General features: G+C 40.1%; 1 protein-coding gene across 2 annotated transcripts in view; it reads left to right on the top strand.

Moving 5' to 3' along the window:
• Positions 1–27,365, top strand: part of ADAMTS12 (ADAM metallopeptidase with thrombospondin type 1 motif 12) — a 170,961-nt gene that overhangs the window by 88,690 nt on the left and 54,906 nt on the right. For both annotated transcript variants that reach the window (XM_003642975.6, XM_015277506.4), the window contains exons 4-12: positions 3,985–4,181; positions 6,837–6,920; positions 8,673–8,797; positions 10,507–10,656; positions 13,968–14,111; positions 17,245–17,389; positions 21,737–21,829; positions 22,042–22,187; positions 22,978–23,147. In XM_003642975.6, coding sequence (XP_003643023.3) covers positions 3,985–4,181; positions 6,837–6,920; positions 8,673–8,797; positions 10,507–10,656; positions 13,968–14,111; positions 17,245–17,389; positions 21,737–21,829; positions 22,042–22,187; positions 22,978–23,147 — 1,254 coding nt within the window. The remainder of the gene's footprint in view (positions 1–3,984; positions 4,182–6,836; positions 6,921–8,672; positions 8,798–10,506; positions 10,657–13,967; positions 14,112–17,244; positions 17,390–21,736; positions 21,830–22,041; positions 22,188–22,977; positions 23,148–27,365) is intronic.

The raw sequence follows: 27,365 nt of genomic DNA, 5'->3' as shown, positions 1-27,365 counted from the left end.
TACAAGCAATTGAAAGAAAAGAAGGTTATCATGAATAGTCAGCATGGATTCACCAAGGGGAAATCGTACTTGACCAACCTTGTAGCCTTTTATGATGGAATCACTGGCTGGTTAGATGGGAGGAGAGCAGTGGGTGTTGTCTACATTGACTTCAGTAAGGCTTTTGATACTGTCTCCCATGACATTCTCATCATGAAGCTGAGAAAGTGTGGGAGAGATGAGTGGACGGTGAGGCGGGTTAAGAAGTGGCTGAATGGCAGAGCTCAGAGGGTGGCTGTCTGCAGTGAAGAGTCTGTTTGGAGACCTGTGACTAGTGGTGTTCCCCAAGGGTCAGTGCTGGGTCTGGTCTTGTTCAACATCTTCACTGATGACTTTGATGAGAGTATGGTGTCTACTCTCAGCAAGTACTCCAATGATATAAAGCTGGGAGGAGTAGCTGACACACCTGAAAGCTGTGCTGCCAGTCAGCGAGACGCAGATAGACTGGAGAGCAGGGCAGCAGGAAACCAGATGAGATTTAACAAGAGCAAGTGCAGAGTCTTGCACCTGGGAAGGAATAGCTGCATTCATCAGTACAGGTTGGGGATGACCTGCTGGAGAGCAGCTCTGCAGAGAAGGACCTCAGAGTCCTGGTAGACAACAGGTTGGCCATGTGCCAGCAGTGTGCTCTGGTTGCCAAGAAGGCTGATGGGATTCTGAGGTGTATTAAAGGGAGTGTGGCCAGCAAGTCGAGGGAGGTGATCTTCCTCCTGTACTCTGCCCTGGTCAGGCATCACCTGGACTACTGTATCCAGTTCTGTAACCAGGTCTTTCCAGTACAAAAAAGAGAGAGAAAAAGAGAGAATCTCCTAGAGAGAGTCCAGCAGAGGGCCACGAGTATCATAAAGGGCCTGAAGCATCTCCCCTGTGAGGAAAGGCTGGGTAACTTGGATAAGTTCAGCCTTGAGAAGGGAAGACTGAGAGAGGATCTTATTAGTATTTAAAAATATCTTAAGTGTGGGAGACAAAGGGACATGGCCAACCTCTTTTCAGTTGTCTGTGGGGACAGGACAAGGGGAAATGGCCATAAACTAGAGCATAGGCAGTTCAACTCCAATACGCAAAATAAATTCTTCATGGTGAGGGTGATGGAGCACTGGAACAGGCTGCCCAGGGGAGTTGTGGAGTTCCCATATGAGGAAAGGCTGAGTAACCTGGGTCTGTTCAGCCTGGGGAAAAGAAGAGGGAGAGGGGATCTGATAAATGTTTATAAATATCAAAAAGGATGTGAGAGACAAGTGAATGAGGCCAAGCTCTTTTTGATAGTATGTACCAATAGGACAAGGAGTAATGGCCTATAACTTGAACATACAAAGTTCCCTACTAACATGTGGAAGAATTTTATTATGGTAAGGGTGACAAAGCCCTGGAACAGGCTGCCCAGAGAAGTGTTGGAGTCTCCTTCTCTGGAGATATTTAAGACCCATCTGGACACTTACCTTTTCAACCCTTTCAACCTGCTGTAGGGAGCCTACTTTGGCAGGGGTTGGACTCGATGATCTTTGGAGGCCCCTTCCAACTCCTACAGTTCTGTGATTCTGTGACTACATAGATTGTTGATAGTTCAGTGGTGCCACATGTAGACATATAACATATTGTGATACACTGTGAATGAACATAAATGGCAAATGGCACATTCATGGCAAAGGTGCAATAGATTTCATGGGTGGACTGTTCAATGAATGAGGAACTGGTAGCAAGATTGTACCAGGAGTGCAAGAGAATGGTGGTCAGCAGCTCAATGTCTGAACAGAGATCAGTGATGAGTGATGTCTCTCAAGGGTCCATCCTGGGACTGACTTTAACATCTTCATCAGTGGCATGGACAGTCATGGATAGGGATCATGTGCGCCTCCAGCAGTAGGCAAATGACACCAAGGTATGTGGTGCGGCTGACATTCACAAGGTATGGGATACCATCCAGAGGGTCTTAGACAGGCTAAGCAGTGTGCCCAGGTGAACCTCCTGAGGTTCAACAAAGTCAAGTGCAAGGTGTTGCACCCGGGTCATGGCAACCCCCACTGCCAGTATGAGCTGAGGGATGTAGGGATAGAGCACAGCCCTGCCAGAAAGGACCTGGGAGCACTGGTGGATGGCAGCTGGGTGTGAGCCAGCAGAGTGCCCTGCAGCCCAGCCAGCCAGCTGTCTGTCTGTATCTAAAGGATGGCTGTAAGAAAGACAGGGACAGACTCTCCAGCAGGGTCTATTGTGACAGGACAAGGGGAAATGGTTTCAAACTGAACAAGAGGAGATATTGATTGGATAAAGGAAAAAAAAAACAAACATAAACAATTATAAAAAGGGTAATAAAGCAGTAGAACAGGATGCTGAGAAATGTGGTGGAAGCCTTGTCCCTGGAGACATTCAAGGTCAGTCTGGACCGGGTTCTGAACAACCTGATCTGGCCGTGGGTGTCCCTGTTCATTGCATGGCAGTTGGATTACATGACCTTTAAGTATCCCTTCTAATTCAAAAGATTCTGTGATTCTATGATCTTCTGCTGAAATGAATACACAAGTTTGAGACCTGGTTTCTAACCCATCCGTACCTGAAAGGAAGCATGGTCTGGGCAGCTGTCCCCTAACACTTCATAGCGCTATGAGGTGGAGATGATGCTGGATAGCTATCCCCTGCCATGCAGAACTATGGGGTAGTGCTGTCTGTACAGACTTGAAGAGTTGAGCTGTCTTTCTGCTGTGTGTGGAATAAGGGTATCCTCTTATGTGAATGACATACCAAAGGACCACGGCAGTATCTAATAACAACAAGTACTCCTGATCCTTCTTAGGATTCAGGAAATCCCAGAGCTGTTAAAGTATTTTTCTGGCATCTAGACTGGAAAAATGCCACCACTTGCCAACAAGCTGGCATCTCTCACTTCTTTTTCAGGCATAGGGATATTTACATTTCTAGTGTTTCCCCAGTAATGCAGCCATCTGGCATTCTCAGCTAGAACAATGGAGTGCACAAATCGGTGCCAGAGTAGGTTCATATGAGACATTAGGGAAAATATCTTTATACTGTAAGGGTTGTCAGACAGGCTGGAATAGTATTCCTAGCAAGATGCCCGATGGCTGCCAGTGTTCAGGAGGCACTTGAGTTATGCCCTCAGTACTATTTTTTAACATTTAGTTAGCTCTATTCTATTCTATTCTATTCTATTCTATTCTATTCTATTCTATTCTATTCTGTTCTGTTCTGTTCTGTTCTGTTCTGTTCTGTCCTGTCCTGTCCTGTCCTGTCCTGTCCTGTCCTGTCCTATCCTACTCTATTCTGATTAGCCCCACTGAGCACAGGGCAAGTTTGCTGGCATCTCTGCAGAGCAAAAAGTTATTCCCAAAATGATCTGGATGCATGGAGGATCAGAGGAACCACAAAGAATTTATCCTGCCATCTGCCTCACCAGTTTTCAGACGACATCTACTAGTGAAGCACTCCTACCCCTCCAGATTTCTGGGGCGATATTTTCCATGCACAGAGCAATTTGACATCCTGTCGAGTATAGGAGCTACATGGGGAGAAAGCATATCCCTTATCTTGAACTATAAACAGATGTTACTAGAAAGTCTAGAGCTAAAGCTCTAGGGAGAGGAGGAATTCCTTGAAAAGGGCACTGTCAATTCAGCTTTTTATGCTTGACTCTGCCTTGTACTTTCATGCCTGCTGCTTTGAGTATGGGCAGCCGGATTTGTAAGGTAGAGGACTAGAGGGTTTAATCCATCATGGGGGGATATTCAGAACCTCACTGGAGTTAGCCTTCTGCAAACTGACGTCACTTTGAAGCTTTTGGGCCAGGTAGGTGGTGGCCAGAGGTCCATTCCAACCTATGGCATCCTGTGACTCTTCAATGCTGCTTCAATATCTGCAAGTATTACAGCCATACACTTCAACTCTAAATCAACTGTGAAAATATTTTGAAGTCAGTGTCCCTTCTTGCCCTTCCAGACACCCTTAGCTTTTTCAAACAAGAAGATCATCGGAGGGAGAAATGGGAACAAAATCATGTGGCTGTCAGAAAGGTTTCTCGGCGATCTGTCAGCAAGGAGCGATGGGTGGAGACGCTTGTGGTTGCAGACAGTAAGATGGTTGAATATCATGGAAGCGACCACGTGGAATCATACATCCTCACTATCATGAATATGGTAGGTAAAATTTTTCTCCTTTTTAATTTCCTTTTTTTTTTTTTTTTTGACAAATGAAGCAAATTATAAATTTGTTATGTTACTAATCACACAGAAACAAGTCTGTAACACTTTTCACTGAATGAAATAGAATATCATTCATATATATTCATTAAAACTGTTTTTTGAAGCATTTTTTTCCTTTTATTTTGTATAGACACCATTTTTCTCTGGATTTGAAGTGAGAGAAGATTCTGTAATTCTCAGTTTTGAGGACTGTACTACATAGTTACAAATTCTAGCACTAATTTTCATTCTACTGAAATGAAACTCCCTGTCTCCCCTGTAGACCTGTTCTTCATTGCTGAAATTGGGTTGGTAGCTGCAGCAGTAGAGAGAAATTCTGTAGATACAGATTCTTTCCCATGTCTTTGAATGAGAAAAGCTCTAAAAGTTATAATAACTTTGAGCCTTTTTTCTAAAATTATGAAGATAGCATAGTTTAGAGAGGGATGCTTTTTTTTGAAGTTCAGCCTAGACAGGTAGGGCATAGACTTATTCCTAACAGAAATGGTTCAGCTACTTAAACATTTGAAATGGTGATTTCTTCAGATGATTTTTTTTCTTTCTATAATTTTTGTTGTGAGTTTGCCCCTACAGGCACCTCAGCCACTTGCTTACCACCCTTAGTGGGATGGGGGAGAGCATTACAAGGGTAAAAGAAAGGTAACTCGTGGGCTGAGATAAACACATTCAGTGCTTCATATTGGCAAACAGATATTTAGCCATTTTCAGGAAGTATAGCTTCTTCATACCTTATGGTTACTCAGGAGGACAAACATCGTAACTCCAATGCATATACATCCCCCCCTTCTCCCTTTCTCAGCTCATATTACTGACTCTCTTTGGTCAGTTGGGGTCAGCTTTCCCAGATGTTCCCCATCTCAGATTCGAGCACAGCCGTAGCCTACTTCAGCAACAGCTAAGTCATCAGTGCATTGCCATCACTGTGTTGTACTCAAATCCAAACCAGCACTCACACAAGCATTTATGAATAAAATTAATTCCACTCCAGCTACAATGAGTGCAACTGTTTTACAAGATAAGTACCTTGTGTCTAAAATAAAGTCCTTGTTTAAGAAAAAGAAAACACAAAAAAAACCAATTCTAAGCATGTGAGGTTTTGTATACGCATGGAAAAGAAAAGTCTATTGGGTAAAACCCTGTCAAGATTAGATTCAGGAACAAACTAGTTTTCTCTGCAGTCTGTACCTGAAATGTTAGTTAGCCCAAATCATTCAATTTGCAGTCTAATATCTTATAAAAGACTCACATCAGACCTTTATATTCAAAAAATTTTCCACTTTAACTCAGTATTTTCCACTTTATCTCAGTATTTTCTACTTCAGTCATCTTCTACCTGACAGTTTTGCTCTAAATACAGTCTATTTCCATTGTAGCCTATATCATTCAATATTTCTTGTGAAATATGACATAGCTCACTTATAGTAGTGCTGCTCCAATTTTTGCCCTCAACATCAGAAGCAGATGTTGGCGGTAAGACAGTAGAGGCTAAAGCTTTCCACCAGTATCCTGTTACATTTTGTTGCTGTGTAACAGATGGCAATAGAGAGGCAGTCTGCAAAATTGGCATCTGACATGGAAACATATATGAAACAAAGGTCTAATTGAATTCCTCCATGCGGAAAATATGGCACTCATTGAACTTCTTTGATGTGTGCCGAACATTTATGGAAACCAAACTGTGGAGCACAGTGAGGTGATGGATGGTGTGTTTCAGCAGTGGTGACAGTGATGTGAAAGACAAACCACCTTCTGGAAAGCCATGCAGATTTTTATGAGCACGGCAGGTTATAGCTGTTGTAGTTTCCATGGAAATAAGTAGAAGGCATTACTTTTGGAGCAATCTACGTAGATAAGTTCTCGCTGTATACTGTTCTGATTACCTTTCTTTCTGCCTAATTCAACATTGTGTTAAGGTTTAGCACATTTTGTTTTGGCCGTATTTTTCAAGAGTTCAATTATTAATGTTTTGCTTTTTTAAAACATAGATTAGTTATTTCTTGCTTTTGTTCTTGGCATCCGTTTCTGTGCTGTGAAAATCCAAGTATCTATAATTTAACTAATCTGCCCAATACTGACTTATTTTTGCTTTGTTGTGGCAGAGGCTGATTCCTATCAAATCAAAACATGAGGATTTGATAAACTGTTCTTTTGAACACTGAGAAGTCCTCTCCACCACTATTATCTGACTGTATACATTGCACTCTTTCCTGCTGATGTTTTTCATCACCTTTGAAGTGGTTGAGCAGACAGCGAAGGGTGCTGGCCCAAAGTTCGTGCATTCATCTAGAAGACAAATGGACATCAAATAATCTTGTGTTTATAATGTGTTCTGTACCTTACTAATTTTGCCAAATCCTGTACCATCACTCAACTGGCAGAGCTGCCCTTTGCAGTAGTTCTGACATCAGTTGCATTTCAGTAAAAGTTCAGTGAAGTGTGTTACGGATCTAAAAAACAAAAGAAAATCAAAATAACACCCCACACACTAAGGTGGATGGTGTGCTTGAAGTCAATGTTATATTTTCTCTCCAAAGTTCTGTTCTGCTATAGAGGAATCAGTTAATCTCATACCTCCTGGCTCTGGCACAGGTCACAGGGTTGTTCCATGATCCAAGCATTGGCAATGCAATTCACATTGTTCTGGTCCGGCTCATCCTTTTTGAGGAGGAGGAGGTAAGGTTTTTGTTTGCTTCAAAATATTGTTTATGAAACTTGTGACTTGAGCCATAATTACAGAGAGAAGCATTTGTTTGTTTAAAATCATTTGTTCATTTTACTTTTCTATTAATTTGGTGACTGCAGTGTAGCTGGTTTTAGAATAAACGCTGCCCTGGATAGAAGAGTGTTTAGCTAATGATTTCAGGTATTTCTGCATAAAATACTCAAGGAAAATGTAATTAAAATAGGTAAATAAGAATGGGGAACATGGGGTGTGTCATCACTTAGTGTCTAATTACCTAGCATTACTGGAAGCGTCTAATAAAGTGTAATGCTAGAGTATTTGCAGGTCTCTTGAAGAAGTAAAGCTATTCTTGTGGAGGCTGCAACACGCATTTTTCTTACTATATCTCTTTCAAAACTCAAAAAATGAAGATTAAGTAAATACTAATTGGTGTGAACTAGCTTCATGTTTGTAGATTCTTATGTTTGTTACACATAGCCATTTTTCTGTATGCTTAAATATATACTGATTGTGGTAATTTTATGATTATTTATAAAAGACCATGAGTGACATAGCCTTCCCTGGCTGCAGGAACATGTTAAGTGGATTTTCACAATGGCTTACGGTTTATGAACATAAGCTAAATAATCTCAGTGCTATTGAAACTGGTGGACAAAGCTGTGAAGGGGGGCTATGCTTTCTGAAATAAGGACTAAGGATAGAGCCTGTCCTAATAGCCCTTGGGGTAAGGATATGCAGACAAAAAGTATAGTTCATGTTTTAAACAGAGCAGTTAAGACCTGAAGTCCATGGTGACATGCAATTAAGTGTACTTGATAAATTTATATGGCTGTTTTGTGGGCAACCTGGTCTGGTGGTTGGCAACTCTGCACATAGCAGGGGGGTTGAAACTCCATGATTGTTATGGTCCTTTTCAACCCAGGCCATTCTATGATTCTATGATTACTATTCAGTTGAGCATGGCAATGCTGAAAGCAAACATGGTGGATAACTTTAAAAATTTGGTTTTAAATTTTGGTATTAAGATATCCATCTTTTCACTTCAAAATTAGTACCTGTTAACAAAGATATTTAGGTGTTTTTCAGAAAAGTTTACATAAATGAACTGAGGAAAGATACAGTGGATTCTCAGTACCGGGAAGGAGAGAATAGGCTTTCGAATTAATTTATTTTTCGTGTTTTCAGAAGTTTCAGTAGCTTGCACATGTATTATACAATCATAAGATGGGGAAGGAATGTTTATTACTGTGTTGCCTCTTTCTGTAATTTACAAACATGGAAATCTCTTGTGGATGATACACTCTTCAGAGTGTAACCACTCCTTAAGCATGAATTTGTTCATATAACATCAAGTCACAAACATAGAAGTAAAACAGTAATTAATCATTACCTTATTTAGTAAAAAGAAAAAAACTTGCTCTCAAGAGAATGTAACAGGTTTGAAAATTGCAAGTGTTGGATTTTGTGAAGCTTGCGTACAAAAACAAAACAAAACAAAAAAACCCAGAACACTTCTTCTGCTTATTTTTTCATTATTTTTTCATTAGCTATGCCAATTACAAAAATGCCAAGATTTTAACTTAATATTCAAGATGATATATAAATACACGTCATGGCTTTAGCTTTAGACAGAAGCATAATCAAGGACATTTCAGAGACTACCCAGCTTCACATCTAACATCACTGACATATAATTTCAGTGCAGTGTTGTCTTTACAATATTTTCCTTCACTTCCCATTAGCAAGGCTTGAAGATAGTTCACCACGCTGATAAGACACTAGCCAGCTTCTGCAAATGGCAAAAGAGTGTCAATCCTAAGAGTGACGTCAACCCTACGCACCACGATGTGGCTGTTCTTCTAACAAGGTATAACAACAGTTCAGTAGATGTGACCAAATATCGTTTAATTACACTTCTTTTGGTGATGATTTTTTTTTAAATGCTCGTGTCATTTAGTTCATCCTGCACAGAGCCCATGAAAATATGCTGTTTCTAAAATACCATAATGAATGCAAATTAACATAGTGTGAGCATTCCTGATACTCAAAGAGGCAGAGACTGTGAGCTATATTATAAAAACGTGGTTAAGGTTAGACATGCTGTATCTTTTAAAGTTGTTTTTCATTTGTTTTCAAAGTACACATAATAGTCTACGTATGCATGTGGGTGTTTTATTAGAGATGCGTCTTAGTCAGGAAATTGAGAGCTGTATGCCTCGAGAGATTAGCAATTTACAGAGCTCAGGTCATTTTCTCCACTTGAACCTGTTTCATTTAGTGCTCAGTCACTTCTTTATTCTCCTTTGAAGGGAAGTACCAAAATAACCCACTCAGTAGACAAGCAATTCTATAATGGCAAATCCTCAAATAACACCTAGGTTTTTAGACAAAAACAAAACAAACAAACAAATAAACAAACAAAAACCCTCAAGTGGTATGGGAAGAAAATCCACTAGTGTTAAAGTAAGAGTGAGAAAAAGAAATCTCAAAATGTTGAGTGGCTTCGCTCTCCAGATAAATAGGCGTTAGATAGTTCATTTGAATGAAGTTGAGGTGCTGTTGGGTCGACAGTGCTGAGTAGCCACTCTGGCAACCCTTCAGTGCCATCAAATATGTTGTACCTAGCAGAGCTGATATAGAGGATTAAATCACATTCTTCCTAATAAATCTGCCACTTAGCCTATGGTGCATTATTGTAGTAGGATGTTCCCCAGTGAAAGAGCCTGAGATGAGGTTGTAACCCTTCAGCCTGCTCTGACTGAACTGGGAGAAGTTAAATCAACCTGACCCTCACAGGACCTCTGAATCATTCCCTCCTTTATAAGTTATGGACATAGAAGTTTGTATTATCGTTTGACCTGTTTAGAGGCAAAACATACATTTCTTCCTTTTATTTATTCTAACAGACTGCTCAGCGTCCAGCTAGACATTTTGAAGGAAGGGACCACCTTCTGACTGTGCACAGTTCCTTAATGCTCATGCTGACATAGCAGCACATGCCTACTTGCTAGGGAAAATAGCCCATGCTGAGGGAGTAAAGCTGTTAGCCAAAAGAGCTCACAGGGATTTTGGCTCCATGTTAGTATGCATTCTGTTCTGTAACAGCACTGTAACGTTGGCTACCTGTAGCTGTGAGTCCTGTGTCCTACATGACATGGTGGAATTAAAAGGAGAGCTTTCTATAAAATGTAAGAGAGAACTAATAAATACTTGTGTAAAATTAAAGAAAAGGAAATCGAGCATGTAATTTGCCATCAGGCATTTACTAGAAAACTTCAGATGTGCTATGATCAAAATGCTCTCAGAGGTGGGGATTTTAGAGCTTTCTTATGTGAGTTGAAAATAAGCATGTATTTAAGCACTACAGCAGCGTCAATATCGATGACTAATTATAGTGATATAATACAATAGTAGCATAAAAAGTGTATGTTTGTAAAATGTTATCACAGCTCCTTGCTTAAAACACAGATGCATCAGCACTGATACGTTATGTGTTGGAAGCATACCACCCAATGTAAGGGATGCTACTGTTGCTTTTAATCTTCTTTAATGACAAGTCATTTTCTGTGATTTTAGAAAGGACATTTGTGCTGGCATGAATCGTCCGTGTGAAACCTTAGGTTTATCTCATCTGTCAGGCATGTGTCAGCCTCACAGAAGCTGCAACATCAATGAAGATTCTGGTCTTCCGTTGGCATTCACTATTGCTCATGAACTTGGACACAGGTATAATGGAAAGTGAAGGGGAACCCTGCTGAAATTGAATTATTATTTGCATGTTAATACTTAAATTACCAGACAGAAAGAAAAAAAGAAGTAAGTTGATGTCTCTTTATTATTAAATGAAAACCATAGTTATTTTTAATGAGCAAAAGAATGAGAAACAAAATCGTAAACCTTTGACTTTTTTATAATTACAACTCTTTAGTATACCCCTTTTAATAGTCTACTACATTAATACATCAGGATGAAATAATTCAGCTGTAAAGAATCATCACTTAATGCTTTAATTTTTCACTTCTATTCATTTTTTTTTTGAGCCTGTACTGATTTACCATGCAATTACTTCATATGATCTTCAAATCAATAATTTACATAAAAAATAACTGTTGTAATGGGTATTTCACTATAGCAGATTGGCTAGAAACCATTTTTTAAATAAAACTGGTAAAGCTTCACAGGAATATCAGGTTTCCTGTCTTATTAAGGTTACCTTTGGACTTTTCTTAGCAACTAATAGCCTCTGTAGATTAAAATTCCCAATGTGGATTCACATAGGTCAAGTTTACTTACTAAGGTTACTTGGCATTTAATTTGGGATTGAGAACTGGCTGAATGGCAGAGCTCAGAGGGAGTGGCACAGAGTCTGTTTGGAGACGTAACAAGTGGTGTTCCCCATGGGTCTGTTCTGGGTCCAGTCTTGTTCAACATCTTCATCAATGACCTGTTTGAAGGGATAGAGTCCACCCTCAGCAAGTTTGCTGATGATACAAAGCTGGGAGGAGTAGCTGACACACATGGAGAGCAGCCCTGCGGAGAAGGACCTACGGGTCCTAGTGGACAACAGGTTGGCCATGAGCCAGCAGTGTGCCCTTGTGGCCAAGAAGGCCAGTGGTGTCCTGGGATACTTCAAAATGAGTGTGGCCAGAAGGTTGCGAGAAGTTATTCTCTGCTTCTACTTTGCCCTGATCAGGCCACATTTAGACTACTGTGTCCAGTTCTGGGCTTCCCAGCTCAAGAAAGACTCCTAGAAGGAGTCCAGCAGAGATCCACAAAGATGACTGAGGGCCTGGAGCATCTCCCATAAGAGGAAAGCCTGAGTAACCAGGTCTCTTCAGCCTGGGGAAAAGAAGACAGAGAGAGGATCTGATAAATGTTTATAAATATCTAAAGGGAGGTGGGAGCCAAATAGATGAAGCCAGGCTCTTCTTGGTGATGGCCTAAAACTTGAACACAGGAAGTTCAGCACTAACATGTGGAACAACTTGTTTACTGTAAGGGTGACAGAGCACTGGAACAGGCTGCCCAGAGAGGTGGAGTCTCCTTCTATGGAGATATTCAAGACCTGTCTGAACACATACCTGTGCAAACTTTTGTAGGTACCAGCTTTAGCAGCAGGGTTGGACTGGATGATCTCTTGAGGTGCCTTCCAACCCTTGCAGTTCTGTGATTCCGTAAGTCTTCAATTGGGATTTTTTGCTTTAAGCCAAATTTGTTTGTATTCTAATACTGTGAAGGTGTTTTGTTTGGTTAGTTTGATAGATACTTTATCTTTTGAATGTTTTGACACTGAACTGATTTCCTCAAGGTACAACATTATCACATGGACAGTTCAGTTTGCCTGCAGTTCTCTGCTGGGCTAGGTTTATTCTAGTATCACATCACTTTCTGTATACACCCAACTGCCACTCAGGCTGAAGTCTGTACTTCCTGGTGGAATGTAAAATCTGTTCTGAAGACTATTAAAGTATGAATTGGCCTTTCTTTATTCAACCTGTGAATTCTCAAAAATTAAATAATGATAATTATTTCAATTAGATTTAGGTGCTTTGAGGTTCATTCTCCTCACCCCCACAATCTCTTGCTGACAGGGAACTTTTTTCATTGACAGTAGTTGCCAGAAAATACTTTTTCCCCATAGACCATCTGTGATCTTCTCCTGGTCTAGCCCAGGTCCTTTGCATAGTGTGAGACAGAGTACAGCTGTGCTGCTGTTGCAGGAATGCTGTGTGGCCTTGCCTTCAAGGCCTGTCTACCAAAGAGAGTGGTAATGTTCATAATTAATTTGTAACTATGTTTCACTCAAACAGGATTAGAGAAAAAGCATTAAAAATTTCAAATAAGGACAGTAAAACTCTGTCAGAGCAGATGAAAAAAAAAAGACAAAAAACTCCCATTTTTAATGGTTTCCAAAAGTCCCTGCTTCCCCTGTAGATGTTCACAGTCGCCTGTGGCATCAGATCCTGTTTGTAGAAAAAGTCCTGTCACTAGGGGGACACACTTGCTTTTACAACTGCCACTGGAGTCAGTTCTGACTGAAATCATGCTCTGCCTTTGGAACATTTGAGTCACGGTAAAATGACATTTTCCAGAAATATAGTCTTAGTGGTTTGCACTCACCAGAAGGTCTTTGTCTGATCCACGGCTGAATCATGACCTGAGTTTGTTTTCAAGGCTGTGAAATATGAGTTTATATAACTTCCGATGTTAACAATTCAGGTGTCAAAATATTCATAGACTGCTATCTTTGTATATTATTACTTCAGACAAAACCTCCTTCACAAGGAGATGATGTGGAGATATCTATGTTTAGTCAGCTTAATCCTACTCAAAGGATTTGGGCTTTTTTTTTGTTTATGATTTTTACTAGCTCTTGAATAAAGAAATCTCCTAATACGGCAGAGAAGTGGTAGAGAGCCACATCAGGAAGACCTGTTATGGGAGACCTGTATGCCTGCAAGGCACAGCTGGAGAAAGTTAAATAGAAAGGAGTGAAGGCTGGAAGCTAATTCACTGAACGTTCAGTAATGTGGAAACCAGTGTCTCTACCAAAAAAAAAAGATTTAAAAATAAGTAGAGATGTAATAGGGGAATGTATAGCAGTGTAACACAGTCTGACTGTGGTTAAAGTGGTACAAGTCTAAACAACTGGAGTCTATGAACAAGGAAGGACTCTACAAGTTTTGACCTAACTCTAAATTTTAAATGTAATTCTTGGCCAAGTTGTGCAATAGTGTTCTGACTCTCTTAAAGCTACCCCTGAATGTAGTAGTCTTTGACAGTATGTTCTTAATTTTTTACCTCATTAATATTGCTGTACCTACCAGACTTGAAAGCCTAACAGAGAGTGCAAATTTGTTGTAGGTTTTGGGTCAATTCTTTATTTTTTATCTTTTTTAGAAAACAGGTATCTACAGTTCACCAGGTGAGGAAGCAACTGACCCTAGGGTCTTTTTAAACACAGCATGGAGCCCATAGATGAGTGCTGTGGTACAACCAAGCAGCTGGAGTTACCAGATGTTGTTTTGTGTCTCCAGTTTTGGTATCCAGCATGACGGAAAAGAAAATGACTGTGAGCCTGTTGGAAAGCGCCCATACATCATGTCCCGGCAGCTGCAGTATGATCCCACTCCACTCACCTGGTCACAGTGCAGCAAGGAATACATCACACGATTTCTGGAGTGAGTGATCATGCTTTAGCATTTCCCTAAGCTGAGTACAACTGTGTATGAGATGTTTATATGAAGTTTGAGGTAAATCCTGCATTATTATGTTACTAAATTTAGGTTTTTGTAGTATGCATGAATTAATTACCATGGAGGAGTTTATAGCTTACTTAGTAATTTTGGAAAGCTCCACTATATTTGTGTTATCTGGGAGTGAACTCCAGTCTTGTCCTAGCAGCTCAGGTTTGGTTCAACCTGCAATTTTTTGAAGTTACCAGAAAGAAAGAAGCATTCTGTCAAGAACTGTGAGGGAACCTGATATATCTTGCCTCTGTCCACAGTGATATGTGCTCGTTTTCAATGATTTGTTCAACATGTTCTTTATATGAGCAGCAATATGGTATAAATTTCACCAGAAGTGGTGATATTCTCTGGAACTTCTCAGTGAGCTATAATGACCTCACAATATTTCCACTTTGACATGCCTTATTTTGCCTAGCCTCAGGGTCATCAGCATTCGTAAGCCATTTAAATCTCGCAGAGCCACAGATATCAGCTACTACATTTTTTATAATACCTAGTCTTGCTTTGCTGTAAGTTAGAGAATAAGAGGAAGGATCTTGCTACTGTAAAAGTTTTCTTCATATTTCTTGCTATGTTTTAAGTTGGACATGATTCAGTATGCATAGCCACCATCAAATCCCTGAAGTAAATCACTAAGCAATATTTATGGCTTGAAGATTGCTCTATTGTAGTGTGTATGTTGGAAAACAGTTGCCATGGGGATCGGTGAGTCTGCTCTAATGGACAAATGATTAATTCTTGGCTCAAGTCCATTAAAGTTCAAGGAAGAAGACTCCTTTCAGTTTGAACTAGTGCCCTGTGTCAAGTGGGCTGCTACAAATTAATTTTTCAGTATAGGTTAATACTCTGAAAAAAATGTGATCTGTCTCCTAGAAGACTGAAGATTAGTTTCATAGAATAATATAGAATCATAGAATCATTTGAGTCCAAAGGGACCTTTAAAGGTTACATATAGTCCAATTCCCCTGCAATGGACCTACAGCTAGATCTGGTTGTTCAGAACCTGGTCCATCTTGACCATGAATGTAAGCAAGGACAGGGCAGTCATCCTATCTTTGGACAACCTATTCCAGTGCTTCATCACTGTTATTGTGAAAACTCTTTTCCTTATATCCTTTCCAAGTCTCCCCTCTTTTAGTCTGAAACCATTTCCCCCCTGTCCTATCACAAAAAAATCCTGCTGAAAAGTCTGTCCCTTCTTTCCTATGGCCCCCCTTTAAATACTGAAAGGTCACTATCAGTTCACCTCAGAGCCTCCACTTCTCCAGGCTGAACAGCTCCAGCTCTCTCAGCCTGCCCTCTTTGGGGACATGTTCCGTTCCATGAATCTTTTTTGTGGCCCTCCTGTGGACACACTCCAGCAGGTCAGTGCCTCTCTTGTACTGAGGACTCCACCTCTGGACACAGTACTCGTCATGATGTCTCACCAGTGCAGAGCAGAGGGGCAGGATCACCTCCCTTGTCCTGCTGACCACACTGCTTTTGATGCAGCTCAGGGTTTGGTTGGCTTTCTGGGCTGCAAAAGCACAATGCTGGCTCATGTCCAGATATGACCAGATGACAATGAAGAACTGTAAAGCTGATTTTTAATCTCTTGTTGATCAGACTGGAATTCTTGTCTGGGATTACTAGCTGTGTACCCTGAACATAGTGGGGAAAGAACTGAGAGGTTTGTAGTGGAAATCTCAACCAGGAGGCTGAGAAGGAAGCTACTTCTCAGCAAGTTTGCCAACAACACTTAACTGGGAGGTGCTGCTGACTACCTGGAGAGTTGAGAGGCCTTGCAGAGTGATCTAGACAGGTTGGGTCATTGTCAGGAACAGCATGAAGTTTAACATGGAGAATGCTGATTGCTGCACCTGGAATGAAGCAGTGCTGGACACAGGCACAGATGGGAGATGAGTGGCTGGAGAGCAGCTCAGCAGAAGGGGACCTAGAAGTGCTGGGGCCAGGAGCTCAGCATGAGCCAGCAGGGCGCCCAGGCAGCCAAGAGGGCAAACTGCCTTGTGAGGGACACTTAACACAGCACAGCTAGCGATCAGAATAGGTGATTCTCTGCTGTATTTAGCATTGGAGTATTGTATGCAGATATATTTAGCAATGGAGTATTCTTGAGTATCGTGCAGTTCTGGGCTCCACAATATCAAGAAGATGTTAAGGTTTTTGTGAAAGCATCCCAAGGAGGGCAGTAAAGCTGTAAAACAGATGGAAAACGTGTCCTGTGAGGAAAAGCTGTGGACACTTGGATCGTTCAGTCTGGAGAAAAGGAGGCTAACAGGTGACCTCACTGCTCCCTGCAGCTTATGAGAAAGGGAAGCAGAGGGAGTTTCTGCTCTCTGTGAATGGTTGTCACACAGCAGCAGTACAAAGCTATGCCAGGGGACTTTCAAATGGGACATTAGGTAAAAGTTCCTTTACTGTGAGAGTAGTCAAACCCTGGAACTTCTACAGAGGTGATTGATGCCCCGTGGCTGTCAGTGTTCAGGAGGCGTTTGGATAATGCCCTCAGTAATGTGCTTTGACTTTTGGATAGCCCTGAAGTAGTCAGGCAGTTGAACTTGATGTTTTTGAAGATGCCTTCCAATTGAACTGTAGTCTACTCTGCTGTATTAATCTCTACTTTACTATGCTACACTGTGCTACACTACACTATACACCAGACTGTGCACTACACTATACACTACTGTACTCTATACTATAAACCATACTATTCTCTTCTGTTCTGTTCTGCATTCCTTTACTTTTTTAGACTTTAATGATCCTACTCCAGAGTTTGGGATTCATAGAAGAGTCCACTTGTTGATACCAGGGTTGCTCCAGAGCAGGCAGTTTCTTCAGGTTTGTTGTTGTTGTTGTTGTTGTTCTGTAAAATTTCATTAACTAGCAGGAGTGCTGTTTGGTAGTAGCCCCTCAGCATATCTTAGCTGGAATACAGAAGAGTTGTTTCCAAAGGCTACATAAAAAAGTCTGCACAGAAATATCAAGAAGTGTAGTTGATTGTTCTTTTGATTTGGGGTTTCGTGTGTTTTTGGTTTTTTTTCAGTATGCAATTTTTGTCTTTTAGCCGAGGGTGGGGATTCTGTCTGGATGATATCCCCCAGAAAGAAGTCTTAAAGTCCCCAGTCATTGCTCCAGGGGTGATTTATGATGTGCATCACCAGTGCCAGCTTCAGTATGGCTCCAATGCTACTTTCTGTGAAGATGTGGATGTGAGTGTTGTATATTTTAATTCATTCTGCTAATGATAACTTACTCTTTTCGAACAGGAAGCACAGTCACTGAAATTCAGTTGCTAACTACACAGAGCATGTTCAGTCTTATAGGCTATGTATGCAAGACAGGCATTGACTATCATGGTATTTTAATTCCACACTAGAGATTCTGCAACTGAGTTGTTGTTTTGTATGCTTTGTTTATTCCAAGACATTCACTGGATCTGGGCCCATACCTGCTATTAAATGCCTGTCCTCCACTGGGTGGAGTAATTTTGACTTGAAACTTATATTAGTGAGCTTAAGTTAGTTATCAGTGGAGTCACGTTTTCAAAAACAAGATACTAACAAAATATTTCTGGCAGCAACTCTTTAGTTCTAGCAAGTATTTTCTGAAGAAATCTGGGTTGTGCTCTTTTCCAGTGTCTTGACTTTTCACACTCTTGATAGTCTAAATAGTTAAAGGAAATTTCAGTCCAAGTCCCCCAAAGAATCTTGAAGTCCCCATCATGCGTGAGATTTATATGCAAAAATGAGTAATCTGAATAGTACCCTGGGGCTTTATCTCACAGCACATCAAAACAGAGGTGTAGAAGAACATTATACTGACATCAACACAATTGCCCATATGAGCTAGAAAGTAATGCAGGGTAACAGATCGTATTAACTATGGTGCAGTGCTATGCTATTGTAACTGTACCTAGCATCAGAGCTAGTTGGCTAAGCCGGTACTTTCCTACATAGATCAGTTCAGAAATAGTGGTTTCAAGTGCTAATCTAGCTAAGTGATCACTAAATTTTAATGAGTTTAGGGTAGCAATATTCAGCGAACACTGAAGGCAGCAGTATGTTTCATCCCCCTGTTAAGAAAGGCGGTGGCAGTAGTGTCTTCTCTAGGCAAGGTATTGCACACAGCTGTGGACTGGGGACTGCTGATCTTGATTGTTTATTCCATTTGGATAATTATGTGTATCCTCATTTAGTGTATCCTATTAGAGGGATTATTTCTGATTAATCTCCTTAGCCTTAATAGATAACATGATTACCAATGTTGAACTGCAACTACTGAATCTGAAGTAGGTATTGAAAAATTACTTTCATTTGCTGTTCCAGTTTCCCCAGCTACTGTAATTTGTCCAATGGTACAGACAGAAAATTGAAGTGTAATTTTGCAGCTCTGGTTTATTCTGTGTCTCCTTTGGTTTGAACCTAGTAGACCTTTACATTTGACATCTCTTGATTGACCAATTTTACAACTAGACATGTGTCAGAAAACTAATTGGTATTATCTTATTTCGCTTTTTATTGCAAGGACTTTGTTTTGCAGGTAGCTGCAACTGGCAAGGAAATGAATTGTGAATAGTATAGTCTGCCTGGCATTTCATCTAAGAGGTCTGACTATTATTTGCCTTTCCACTGTTTACTTAACAGTCACTGACAGAGCTATGTTTGTTGTGCAACTTTTAATGTCTATCTGAATTCAATCTATGGGGAAGAATCTGTATTTAGCTGAAGATGCCCAGGTGTCCAGTGATTATACTTACCAAAGACCGAGCTTTAGAATTCAGATAGTGGTTTTCATGAACCATTCAAGTTGCAAGTCCTCTAAATATCTTGTGAAGTACATGCATGTTGTCCTTGTAATAAGAAAAATAAAAAAATAAAAAGCAAAATACAGATTATGCAGAGGAGTTTTCCAAATGGTAAGTAAATCTCTAGCTTTCTTCAGATAATAGAAGCTCAACATCCTTATCTTATAACCTACTACTTACCTCCAAACTTCCATTGACTTTGGTGAAATTGGAATTTTTTTACATTGACTTCTTAAGGTACAGACCCTTATCTCACAGACAGAGTGGAAAGTATACACCATACACTTGCCTTGCCTTGAATCCATGTTACAGTCATGATTCCTTCCCATATTTACAAAAATACACAGTAAAGAGTGCTTTTTCTTGTACTGTTGCTGTTTCATTTCTTCTTAAAGATGGAGAAAAGCTCTGGTATATGGAGGTTGATATGGGAACTTGTTTTAAAGCTAAAGAATTTCCTCCGTGAACACTTGACTTTGGAATCTAAGAGTATTTGCACTTATTAAAAATTGCAACCGTTGGAAAGCTGTGTTCAGTTTTAGTCCCTCTTCATTTCCGGGCACCACCACATAAAAAGGACATAAAACTATTAGAGAGTGTCCAAAAAAGGGCTGAGAAGGTGGTAAGGCTCTGGAGGACAAGGAGTGTGAGCAGCAGCTGGGGGCTCTGGGTGTGCTGGGCCCAGAGCAGAGGAGCTGAGGGGAGGCCTCATGGTGGCTGCAGCTCCTCACAGGGAGCAGAGGGCATTGCTGAGCTCTGCTTTGTGTGACAGCGACAGGGCCCGAGGGAACGGCATGGAGCTGTGCCAGGGGAGGGCCGGGGGTTAGGGAAAGGCTCTGCCCCAGAAGGTGGGGGGCATGGAACAGCCTGCCCAGGGCAGTGGGCATGGCCCTGAGCTGCCAGAGCTCACAGTGTGATTGGACACTGCCCTCACACATTGGGTTTGGGTGTGGGTAGTGCTGTGTGGAGCCAGGAGGTGGTCTCAGTGATCCTTGTGGGTTCTTTCCAACTTAGGATATTATGTGTTTCTGTGATTCTTTCTCTGGTATTTGAAGCACAGTGCAGTAGGTATGTTTTAGGCACATGCATGAAGCATATTCTATATTTGACAGCTAAAAATAATGGATGAATTTTATACTGAAGAAATATTCACCAGCTGGAACATTCGGATAGCTCTGCCTTTACATGCGGACAACAATGGTGCCACAAACTGTTGCAAAGTAATACTACTCTTGAACTATAAATAAGAACTGCAGAACAACCTCTGATTGTAAATATCACCTAAAAGTGGCTACATGAGCAGAGATGCAATACCTCAGACAATATGTTTCCAGCTGGATATATGAAGTACTTAGAGATGTTTTGTACAACACACAATGCTAAAGGTAAATAAGAAGCATTTATCTCAAAACAGACTACCCCTAAGCTTTGCTGTTTTAAATAGAAGCAGGCCAGAAATCAGCAGCCCCGTTTTGATTTCAAACTCAGCCAAATGTTGCTGTTAGCTTATTGGAGCTGCATTTTCCCAAGTATCCAATTTCTGTCCTGACTCTCAAGCCCAGAATGTTTTTTACTTTCAGGATCCCATCGGGAGCTGAACTCTGATCCCAGTACTGAGCTCTGCAGTTAAACACCCTCAGACAAAACCTACCACAGATTACCTGTTCCAGTTGGGACTGCACAGTTTCTTTTACCCCTCTGGTTTCTACAGCTTGGAAATGTGCTTCAATACAAAGCCCTGCTCATTCAGGGTGTCCTAAGCACATGGGACTCCTGTGTCAACTAAAAGACAAGCTTATGTGTATGTGAACTAAGGAAAGTCTACCAGTGATACATTAACCACCTCTGTCACGGGAGAATTGGCCTTGTGTTTCCTCAGAGAATATCTCTGCATGTTTAAAGAGGATTTGTTATAATGTTGTCACAGTGATTTTTGACCTGCTATCTTTGACTCTGGGGATGTCTGTCCCATCTGTAAAGAGCTGACCACTGCATGTGGAACAGCAGCTTAAGTTTGTGCTTTACCAATGCGGAATTGCGTGGCATCAACTTCTGACCTTGTTAGTATGCCAGTTATCACCAAGTAGAGCCCCTATTCTTCCCAGACTACTTGCTGTTTTTTTGGTTTTTTTTTAACAGCCAGCTACCCTGGCCTGCTTTTTAGTGTACCACCTCATTGCCTGCTTGGCTGTATTAAGAGACCTCTTTCTCTTCCTCAGATTTTGGGAGCTCATGAATGTTGACATGGCTGTTACACTTGTAGACATGATGTTGTTTTCACCTACCTGACAGGCTTAAGTAACCTTCTTTGATTTCACTCTTTACAGGCAAGCAGCAATAAAAAATTGAATATTCCATTGTACTTTTAATGTGAAAATAATAGAATCTGTTCACCTTCGCTATAAACAGTAGTTCCCAAACATTGTAATTTTACCAGTACGTAAGTGGAAGGTGAGCAGCTAATGAGGAGAATATTTTAACTCACAAACATAGTTCGGTTAATTCATTTGACAGAAAGTATTCACTGTTATGTATTTGTCAGAGTCCTTCCTTGTATGCTAACAAAGAGAGCCTGAATATGGACTCTTGGTGTGTCCTAACTTGTGGAAAACTCTGAACATGTCTCTGGAAACACAGCCCTTGTAAGGTTTTGTAAATTGATGTACATATCTGTGGGAAATATTTTGAAGCTCTTAGCCATGGGAGTTCTTGAGCTCTGCTTCATTCTGCAGCAGCTTTCTTTCTTTTCCAGAACCTTTGCCAAACACTCTGGTGCTCAGTGAAAGGCTCCTGCCGCTCTAAGCTGGATGCTGCTGCGGATGGAACTCGGTGTGGAGAAAACAAGGTGACTGTGAGGTTTGGTGCCTGCAAAATGTTTGCAGAAAAACCGTGAGAATCTCTGCTATTGTTTAGCTGTAAAAGAGAGGCACCCTTTCATATCCGCTTTTCAGTTTCCACCGAAGTTGTCAATCTTCAGGAACTGAAATAGCAAGCAGTTAATGTAAAATTTTTCTATGTTTGCAATAGTCTTGTTTGTCATTTGTCTTCTCTCTTCAGTGGTGCTTCTCTGGTGAGTGCATTACAGTAGGCAAAACTCCAGAAGCAATCCATGGTGGATGGGGTGTGTGGTCGCCCTGGTCCCATTGCACAAGGACCTGCGGGGCAGGAGTTCAGAGCGCAGAGAGACCATGTGATAACCCAGAGTAAGCTGAGTACACAATCTTTTCACACCTTTCATTCAAGATCTTAGTGGTAATTAGGTTGTAGGAGACATTTCTGTGTGACTCTGGTTTACTGTTGAGTGCTGCTGCAAAACAGACTGAACCTCATCTCCCCAGCTAAGCATACTTGTGTGAAATTCACTTAGCTCACCTTATACAATCATTATCTCATTATTTAATCCTTACCTTCCGTGGAGCTTATTTCTACAGAAAAATGAAAAAAAAAAATCCTGTTATTTTGCATGCAGGCTTTGCATAAATGCTATAAATCATACAAAGGATGGGAACAATAGGTAGCATTCTGTTCCTGAAGGAAATCAAAGACTTGCCTTTCATGCTTTGTGTTAGTCATCAGCTTTGTTTTCAGCTTTATATACATGAACTGATAGGTACAGAATGTGATGGGCAGAGTTTTCTAATACATACTTGAGTTCATGAAGACCCTACACCTAATTTTGAAAAATCACTGATCTTTCTGGAAGAACTGTCAAACAGTCTGGAAAATACAGTGTCTTAGAGAAGATTGTTTGATAAGACAATTTTGTCATTAACTTAGCTGGACAGTGTACAAGCACTTCATCCTGCCTGTACCAAGATACAGGGTATCTCTAGATCCTTATACTTCATACAGGCACGTTCAAGTATTTGAACATGTGAAAGGCATGTTCATCCTATAAAGGTTTCTGATTCTCACTGGAACCTGAAAGTCATTGCTCTTTTGAAACTACTTTTATCCCAATATCACATCTCAGTTTCAATGCTCTTTTTGTAGACCACAGTTTGGAGGAGACTACTGCACCGGAGAAAGGAAACGCTATCGCATGTGTAACATTAGCCCCTGTCGGAAAGGCTTGCCAACTTTTCGTCAGATGCAGTGCACTGAGTTTGACACAGTTCCCTACCAAAATGAGTTTTACCACTGGGTGCCAGTTTATAACACAGGTATGAAGCTATGAATTTCTAAATTTCTTGTATGATTTTACAGATCTATGGGAAGCATCTATTTAGGTTCAGAAGTTCCTGAATTAAAAGTCTTCTAAGTACTTAGAAAAATTTTATGTGCCTCCACCAACAAGTAAGCCTTTTGTGAATCTGCAAAGGCATACATTGTTGTAGAGCTCTAGCAATACTGACCGTGAGCACAAACAGACTGGTTCCTGAAAAGATACTACACTCATAACAGCTGTTGAAGTCATACTTATGCTAGTTAGTTTTGATAGACTTGACCTGTCTTTCCCAGTGTCAACCCCAGAAAAAGAAGTGCAGTAGTGTGGGGTAGAGCTGCATGTTTAGGCCTGCAGGCATTATGGCACCTAATAAGCAGAGTTTTTCAGTGACACAAATATATATTTAGTATTTCCTAACTTGGGTGTTTGTGGTAAGTGTGCCTGTCACTGCAGTAAGGAAATAATTCCTCAACAGGTTCAGTAATGAAGTGCTCTGTATTATAGAAACAAGAGTGATGCATCTGCCTTATTGCTTGCTTTGTAACATCTAATTACTAAGTATAGGGGCAATAGTTAATACCAATCTGGTTTATGCAGAAATTTAAGGAGTAAACAGAAGAAGCTATCTGTGTAATTTTTTTAAAGAAAAAGTGAAGCTCAAAATTCAACTTGTAATTTTGAAGTGGTCAGCCAGTTGGACTTGATCTTTCTAAGTCTCTTACAACTGTTTTTATTCTATTCTACTCTATTCTAGTCTAGACTAGTCTGGTCTGGTCTTTTTTCCTTCTCTTCTGTGGATATTATTGCTCCTACTCCAGAGTTTCAAATTGGTATAAAAGTCTACTTGTTATTGGTACTGGGGTTGCTTCAGAGTGGGCAGTTTCTTCTGTATTTTCAAGTTTTGGTTGCATTTAAACTAATGTCATCCAATTTTAAAGAATTTTCAGAGCATTTCAGTCATATTCTGTTCCTACATTAAGCAGGCTCCTGAGAAGGTTTTGGCTTATGTTTTACTATCAGTCATCTTCAATTCTCTCATCCTGTACACGTGATGTAAGGGTAAAAGAAGATGTTCTGAAGATTTCCCAAACCCTGAGTGATATAACAGTTTTTGTGTGAAAACATTTAGTTGAGATGAAAATCTGAGCTAGAAATTTTTTAGATGCTGGTAATTTCTGTGTTCCCTCATCCTTCTAGAAAAAGGGTAATGGTGAATGAACCCTTGCATCTTTGATTTCATAGTTTCAATAGCCCTGTTCTAGTCATTGTCACTTAATTAAACACTGCTTTAATGTCCTTCTACATTGTGTAAATTGTACCCTTATAAAAGAACAAAGATTTTCTTATGAATAGCTCAGTATGCACCACGTAGCTTTAACAAGCAAACAGGAAGAAAAGGAGTGAACAATACATTGCTGTTACCTAGACTAATTATGTTTGAGGTTATAAATACTTGGAGATTTTTCCTCCTGTTTTAAATGAGTTTTAGCCTCGTAGGGGCTTGCACAGATTTACTTTAGATTTACTGTGGAGCTCAGTAAACCATCTGCTCACAATAGAGCACATCAGTACCCCTGAGGGTCTCAATATGAAGAGGACTTTGAGGTTCAAATGTGGCTAAAGCATACAGTGGCTCTGGCCAGGGTATTTTCTGAATTGCTTGATTCAGGTCCCTGCATTGACACTATATGCAGAATTTGGCACTAAAGAACTTCTCTGGCCATTATGCTGGGCTCACATCCATTTAATTCATACCTTTTCACAAATTACATTTATCTGAACGTGATAGCTACCTGGGATTTAAAGTCAGTGTAGTCAGTGTGAGTCTTAGGTTGAAGTGATAAAAGTAATCATGTAAACAACTTTCTGTTCTCAGTCACTGCCAGGATCATCTCATGTAGTGGCAGATAGGCCTTATGTAGCTAAAGTACTGGAAATTTTGTAGTTCTTCCAAAACATGCCTGTGTGTCAAATAAGATCTGTACTGATACTCACAGGGCCTCAGCTAACAGTGGAAGTTATTATTTCTGCTGTCATTGACTAGGAATTAAACTTTCTTTTGGAGCATGAAGTTAGGTTAGTGTGATAAAATACCTTTCCTTTTACATGTTTGGTCTGTTTGATGATTGTATTTTCTAATTTTCTTTGTTTTGGATTTCCTTATCCAATTCTGACTTCCCACAAACTCAGATTGACAGGGGTTTCAGAAGTGAAGGCCCACCTCTAATAACTGGTGAGAGAGAGGAAAAAAAATACTGAGGCCTTATCATCTCCCTGCAGTCATATTATTCACATCCTTCTCTGTCACGTTGAAGCGACCCTACCAGCATTCATACTCTTGTGATTCTTGTGATGTGTGTAAGAGAAACATTCACATTCTGTATTTCTACTCTGAGCAGTGAGCAAGCTCTTTTCTGGTTATCTTCATATTGTTCTGTTCACAGTTTGTGAATATGAATTCTATTCTGATATACACAGGGAAAAAAAAAAGTCATAATCCCGAATTTCAGGATTTTTAGTCAGCTTTTCTGTCTTGCTTCCTTAGCCCTGTTCTGATTACAACTAAGTCAATGGCTACTAAAGAGAACTCTTAGACTTGGGATTCCATTACATCTGGTATTCTTCTATGACTGACCCTGTCCCGGTTCAAAACAGCATGATATTCTTGGTGCAGGATGTGAGCAGTGTGAATAAAACAGAAGATGCAATTTTTCTGGAATGCTGAGCATTGAAGGCATCTCAACTAATATGTTATGTCCAACTAGAGCCAATGCATTGCCAGAATGACACAGACAATCTGGAAGAGGTTCACAGAAGAGCAGCATGAATGACAAACAATTAAAAAAATACAGTTTAAAGGAATTTTTCTTAAAAAAAAAAAAATAAGTGTTGCTCTTGAAAAGAGATTGAATTAAATGTAAGCTATTTGAAAAGAGTTTCAAAAGGTGTATTGCATAGGGTCAGAAGCTATAAAGCCCCTTGTAACTGAGTTTGAAAAGCAAGACCCTGTGGTCTTATTAGTTCAGTGTGAATGTAACTCTTCTGCTTTCACACTTGAATTTGACATCAAGTTTCATGTAATTGTACTTCATAATGCAGTTCTGATACCCTCAACTCAGGTAGTATAAAGAGAACCAGAGTGCAGGCTCCAGCAGTTCTTCGTGTCTGTGAAAGTCAGAACAAGCAGTAGCAACCAGAAAAGTAAAAAAGCGCTTTAGGTTACACATGGAGTTCTTTATTTCTGGTTACCTAGAGGGTTTGGAGAATTAATATTATAATTAATGCAATTTAAATACAGCCCAGGCTGGAGTAGTCAAAGTGGCTTCAATCCTACATGTGAAGGAATGGGTAAACATGGGTAAAACATGTGTTTTTACCCAGGTGTTCATTACTGAGTATTTAACATTTGGATTTAGTATTTCACATGTAGGCTCAACTGTGAGATTTTCTGTGTATTTTGGCTCTAAAAATTCCGAAGATGACAGTCTTTTTAAAGTCTCATCATGAGTTAATCAAATTTGCTAGATATATAATATATAATAGAATATATAATAGAAACTGAACCAGCTGCTTTGAAAATTTTCATCTGAGCAACCCTAATGCATACACTGATCTGTTTAGTCTTTTTTTTTTTTTTTCCTGAAGTCTCATGTAGGTTTTAAAAGATGTGAATTCAGTGTCAGTCTTTCCATTTGAGTCATGTCAGGTAATGAATTTTCCTAGTGTCAGTTCTCTAACTGCAAATAGAAGATAAAACACCTTTCTACATTTGTATCTGTCTCTTGTTTAAAATATTAGACTTTTGATGGACTGTGACTGATTCTGGTCTGGTTTATTTACAGTCCTAGAATAATGGAGTCCTGATACTTCATTAGGTTTCTGGACTCAGCTGTGAAAAATAATAATGTTGAGTAAATAATTTTAGAAAATGAAAGGCTAATACAATGATTGGATAATTTCTTCAGTGGTGCCCTAATCAGCTTTCTATGCAGATGAAATAAGGTAATAGTTTAAGAATAAGAACAGGGGTATAAAATAGTAAATAAGAGTGAGTTTGTTGGGACGGAGTTGTATCCTCTCATTTCCAGTGGGACTTCATAGAAAACTGACAAGAAGAAAAGCAACACAATGTTTGTGGTACAGGTAGGATCTATTTTTAGACCTGTTACTACAATTAGGGAAAACAGGAAAGCTTTTAGGTCTAGAAAGCCCT

The sequence above is a fragment of the Gallus gallus genome, chromosome Z (assembly GCF_016699485.2).
Source record: "Gallus gallus isolate bGalGal1 chromosome Z, bGalGal1.mat.broiler.GRCg7b, whole genome shotgun sequence".
NCBI classification, from domain to species: domain Eukaryota; kingdom Metazoa; phylum Chordata; class Aves; order Galliformes; family Phasianidae; genus Gallus; species Gallus gallus.
This window is presented reverse-complemented; position numbering and strand designations above follow the sequence as displayed.